We start from the raw sequence: 5,537 nt of genomic DNA, 5'->3' as shown, positions 1-5,537 counted from the left end.
ATAAAATAAATAAATAAATAAAACGAAGAGTGAGAGAAAGCACGCATTGCCTAATGGTGACAAAGTCAGAACTGAGAAGATAAAAAAACCATATAAAATTCTTCATTGATTTTTTTTTTTTTTTAATGCTTTCACAAGAGTTTGTGTTAGTTTTCTGTTTTTAGAAATGGGAAAGCAAAAGGCAATTTCACCCTCGATTGTATAAATGCCAAGGACACTCGAAGCCAGATGGCTCCTCTTTATAGTTAGTAACGCCTCTGGACTCTCCAGCTTTCCTCTCATGCAGTAGCAATTCTCGCCCATTTAAACCCCCCCATCAATCTCATCACCCTCCCAACCAAACGAGTCTCCTTCTTCTCCTCCTCCTCCTCCTCTGTTTCTCTGAAAAACCAAAACAGCAGAAACAACAACTATGGTGGTTCTTTCTCAGCCTGCAGCATTAGACGACTACTCTTTGATACAAGCACGCAAGCCCACCGGCTTGTTCACTGGAATTCCAGTGGTGGACCTCTCTGACCCTGATGCCAAGAACCTTATAGTCAAGGCCTGTGAATTTGGGATCTTCAAGGTGGTCAATCATGGAGTCCCAGTGGAGTTCATGAACAAGCTGGAAGCCGAAGCCCTCCGGTTCTTCAACTTGCCCCAGTCTGAGAAAGACAGGGCTGGCCCTCCCGACCCATTTGGCTATGGCAGCAAGAGAATCGGTCCCAACGGGGACGTGGGTTGGATTGAATACATCCTCCTCAACACCAATCCTGAAGTCATCTCCCACAAGTCATTTTCCATTTTCCAGGAAAACCCAGAAATGTTCCTGTAAAGTCTCGAAACAGAGACCTCTGTTTCTCCTACTACCTCTCTCTTTTTGTTTTTTTTTTTTTTCCTTTTTGACAATTTCTTTTCCGCTTCCATGATGTAGGTCTGCCGTGGATCGTTATGTTTCAGCAGTGAAGAAGATGGCTTGTGAAGTGCTGGAATTGGTAGCCGATGGGCTGGAGATTAAGCCAAGGAATGTGTTGAGCAGGCTTTTGAGGGATGAGAAGAGTGACTCTTGTTTCAGGCTAAACCACTACCCACCATGCCCAGAGCTCCAAACATTGAGCGGAAGAAATTTGGTTGGGTTTGGGGAGCACACAGACCCGCAGATAATTTCTGTCCTAAGATCTAACAACACCTCAGGCCTGCAAATCTGTCTGAGAGATGGGACTTGGGTTACAGTTCCCCCAGACCAGTCCTCCTTTTTCATCAATGTTGGTGACTCCTTTCAGGTACATTAAACAAGCCCCCCAATTACACGTCACCAAATTGTACACGAGTTTGCTATTGCTATCATTAAGCGAATACTAATCTTTTGGCCACCAGTCTCTGTTATTCTGGGTTTTCCTAAGAAGCTTCTTTAAAGTCTCTTGGGATCTTGTTCTGTTTTCCTTTTAAAGTCTCTCTCTCTCTCTCTCTCTCTCTCCATATCACAACTAACACTTCATCCTAGGTTAAAAAAGATGCTCTAAAAATCCAATGATTATCTTCATGTTAATAAGCCCCCTTCTCTCTCTAATCAACAATATTGTTGATTTTCTTTATGGGGTAGCTTCATTTTCTTTCTTTTCTTTTTTTCCCATAAAAATTTATAATAAAATGGACTAATCTGGACATGGGATTGATGCAGGTAATGACTAATGGGAGGTTTAAGAGTGTGAAGCACAGGGTTTTGGCTGACCATACAAAGTCAAGAATTTCAATGATCTACTTTGGAGGGCCACCTTTGAGTGAAAAGATATCACCTTTACCCTCACTGCTGGCGGAAGGAGAAGAAAGCATTTACAACGAGTTCGCCTGGTGGGAATACAAAAGGTCTGCATATAAGTCAAGGTTGGGTGATGATAGACTAGGTCTCTTTGAGAAATCTGCCAGCCAATGAATTTTAGTAAAGACTATGGTTTTTGTCAAAGCTCAAGATAGTTTGAAAATGTTGACTCAACTTGCCAAAGTTGGAAAAACGAATAGGATGTTTCTTTCTCTTTTTGTTTACATTTGTAATTTCTCTTTCCTTTTTTCTTCTGGTGTTTAAATGTAACAACCCTTCGACTATCAATGCATGGTTATCATCATCTTCTCATCATAAATGTTCTCCAAAAGTAGTGAAAACTCCCCATGAATGACCTCAAGATGTTGATATATATTACCGATTGCGGTTATCCTTATCCATTCCCCACCCTCTCGTTTAGAGCAGTAAAAACTCATTAGTAACTGCCGATCCAAGTTGGTGACTTTGTGTGTCACCATCCAACCATAACTTCTTCTTTTCTTGCAACCAATCAAGGACAAAATGGATTAAATACTTGCAAATGCCTTTTTCATCATTTACTAGAAAGCACAGCCACAGAGTCTCTCGCTTTAAATATATTTTATTTTTCTTTCATTTTATAATCTTTGATCAATGCCAGCAATATTTAGTTCCGTGATAAGAGGAAACTTCGGAAAGAGAGAAAAGATATACAGAGGGAAAGAAATGAAAGGATTATCCTGAATCCTGATGAACTTCCGTGCGCTCTGTCATAAGGCCCCACATGTTTCATGTTTTACATGATTGGACTGAAAATAAATCACCTTAGATTAGTGGAAGTGATACAGAACCGTCATTTCGGAGTGTGAAAAAAATCATCACCCAGAAAGCATTTTTCTTATAATTTTACTGATCACAGACTTCAATGCTTCCACTGAAATAAATAAAAAGCTTTTATATTTTTTTTCCTTATTTCCTTACTGAGTTCCGAAAAGGGTAGATATCATCAATATTTTGAGCTCATGGTTTTTTGGAGTCCCCACTTCCCCACACAATGGAAAGAGAGACTGAGAGAGGCAGAGAGAAGATTCTGATAGGGATAGGGCGCAATCACTCTCATCTTAAGAGTTTGCATTTGACTGTCCAACCTCATCTCTCTCTCTCTCTCTCTCTCTGTTTTTCTCTCTCTGATGTGAAACTCTCTGCATCTATCTCTGTGTTCAAAGGCATTTCATTATCTCAGTCCCACCCATTGGCATTCTCTGACGCAGCATTTCGTCATTCGCTTCCTGAAGGGGTCTTGATATTGGCCAAAGAAACTGAGGTATGATTAGTACTGATCACTTATGCCAGCGCATTGCTTTGACACTCAGAAAGAATAATAGCTTAAAGTAGGACTAAAATTGATAACTATTGATAGCTCCACTCAAGAGACTATATTCTATAGAGAGAGCTTCAATCTACGTCAATAACAACATTATAAAATGACCTTAATGAAAGAATCTAAAGATGGGTGCATCGATGCACATAAGATGGGAGCCCCTGGTCGTAACTCCTAGGCAAAATTCTTTTTTTTTTTTTTTTTTCTATTTTTTTTTATTCATCTTTTTTTAATATTTTTAAGTATTTTTTTAAAATATAAAAAAATATATATCAATATATTAATAGTCATTTCCTTAATCAATAAGTAAAAAAAACATATTATAAAAAAAATTAAATGCATAAGCGATCAAAATAAAGTGACAAAATAGAACGGCATAGTAGTATTATTCTTAGAGGATTTACACCTTCCATTATGAGGGTGACATGTGGCAGGCAGAGTAAATTTACAATAGATGCGAAACACAGAAAACGAACAGTTCCCCTTTCAGAAATGCAATCTCTCTCTCTCTCTCAATCAAAGGTGCGTGTCTAGACTCTATTCCACTTCCATCTATCTTCACTCAGTCGCTCTCACTCTCTCTCTCTCTCTCAATCGAAGGTACGTGCCTAGACTTCATTCCACTTCCATCTCTCTTCATTCAGTCGCTCTCACTCACTTTCTCTCATTCTCCCCGTCGACATAAATCGAGTTTTATTAATTGCACACGATGGTAGAAAAGAACAAGGGGAAAAAAACCTAAGAAATATTTCTAAAATATAGTTTTATGGCATTTATGTTTTTTCAAACTATGGCGGTCAAATTTTAGGTGCACACTCCTCTAAATGTATTAATAGTGAATGAGCTCATCTTCATGTTAGCGTTACTTTTTCATCAATTAATGGCATGCAAATTGGTGTTCATGAAAATATGACAACATTAACTGCATGCGGGCATGAGAACAGAGAAGCCTTTGGTTCCAATGGCTAGATTACAATGCACTCATCGAGGTTTGTGAGGATCTCAATTGATTTGGAATGCATATTTTCTTTAATTGTATCGACGGTTAAATTTTTTTTAGAAAAATTTTAGACATAAGTCTCACACTCATATACATCACTTAAAAATATATAATTTTACTCTTTTACCCTCACATTTATCTTAAAATATAAAGATAAAAGAGTAAAATTACATGTTTTTAAGTGGTGTATAGAGTGTGAAATTTCTGTGTAACACGACTATTTTTTTTTAAGAGATAAACAATTTGCACGAGTCTTAATTACAACATTTAAAATTATATATAAAATCTTCATGAACTTCACATGAGCATTTAATATTAATCTCTTTTATTATTATTATTCTTATTTTTGTGAACCATCTAATTCAATCCAACAATTATAAATTTAAGAGTCACAAATTTGTGAGGAGAGTGCTTCATCCAAAACAAGGGGGAACTCAAAAGGAGATAAAGAAAAAGGAAAATGCTACTTAAACTGATAAAATTTACCAATTGTGATTTTTATTTTTTTATCTTAATGATTAAAGAAGTGATTATTGGTGAATTGATATATTTTTTATTTTTTTAAAATATTTTAAAAAATATAAAAAATGATTGAAATTTTAAAAAAAAGGTACATTTACACTTGTCGGTCAACTTTCTCGGTTAGAAATGTCGGTCTCAGTAGCATTATCCTAAAGAAAAACTTAAAACTTAGCTCATTAATTACTTTTAATTACTATATATTTGGATTATGAAGTATTTTGCTTATAATATTCCCGTGGCTTTGTGGGGATCGAAACAACGGCCTGAACTTTAAGACACATTGGTGGAACTGATACTTTTCATTTCATAAACAATCTTTTCCAAAAGACAGCCAGCCTAACATTTGGCATTCTTCATTATGTGATAATGGATCTGATTCCAACATCACTTAATTAGTAGTTCGGTTTGAGGCCATTAATGATGTCAACATTGATGTTGAGTTAGCTAGAGATCACCTATCTTGGATATATACCTTGTTAATTCGCATGCCAAAGTGCGTGCTACCTTCAGTACCAATCAATCGATCGATGGTCAACTACCAGAAATAAAAAATAAATAAAGAAGTACGTACGTAAATTAAGGATCCATATATAATGCTTTTGCTGAAGCCTGAATGGGGGACCCATCAGGCTTAAGTAGTGATAGATCATTAAACTAATTACCATATGGTTTCATGATCGTAAAAGCTATATTGGCGTACGTAATTCGATCGTGACATGTTTCCTGTTTCCATTTGTTGGTAGGAAATGCTTGACACAGTACTACTGTTTTTACCTGCCATATCGTGTGTTAATGGTGTCGCGTGTCGCGTGCAGTATTATGAAAGCAAAGAACAGTAAATTATTTGAATGAAA

At 36.7% G+C, this 5,537-nt stretch overlaps 1 protein-coding gene across 1 annotated transcript; it reads left to right on the top strand.

Moving 5' to 3' along the window:
- Nucleotides 1–233: 233 nt before the first annotated feature.
- On the top strand, nucleotides 234–2,116 carry LOC121264000 (gibberellin 2-beta-dioxygenase-like). Its single transcript, XM_041167013.1, has 3 exons — nucleotides 234–813; nucleotides 917–1,265; nucleotides 1,664–2,116. The coding sequence occupies exons 1-3, from the start codon at nucleotides 413–415 to the stop codon at nucleotides 1,913–1,915; spliced, it is 1,002 nt and encodes a 333-aa protein (XP_041022947.1). The 5' UTR covers nucleotides 234–412; the 3' UTR covers nucleotides 1,916–2,116.
- The last annotated feature ends 3,421 nt before the right edge of the window (nucleotides 2,117–5,537 follow it).

Source organism: Juglans microcarpa x Juglans regia, chromosome 5D (assembly GCF_004785595.1).
Source record: "Juglans microcarpa x Juglans regia isolate MS1-56 chromosome 5D, Jm3101_v1.0, whole genome shotgun sequence".
Taxonomy (NCBI): domain Eukaryota; kingdom Viridiplantae; phylum Streptophyta; class Magnoliopsida; order Fagales; family Juglandaceae; genus Juglans; species Juglans microcarpa x Juglans regia.
Note: the sequence above shows the minus strand (reverse complement) of the source record. Positions and strands in the feature narration are given on the sequence as shown.

What these genes read in the sequence shown, in the direction of transcription:
- LOC121264000 (XM_041167013.1), top strand. Translation starts at nt 413, where the DNA reads ATGGTGGTTCTTTCTCAGCCTGCAGCATTAGACGACTACTCTTTGATA. An exon ending in GAAAACCCAGAAATGTTCCT is followed by an intron (nt 814 to 916) that starts GTAAAGTCTCGA and finishes TCCATGATGTAG; the next exon opens with GTCTGCCGTGGATCGTTATG. An exon ending in ATGTTGGTGACTCCTTTCAG is followed by an intron (nt 1,266 to 1,663) that starts GTACATTAAACA and finishes GGATTGATGCAG; the next exon opens with GTAATGACTAATGGGAGGTT.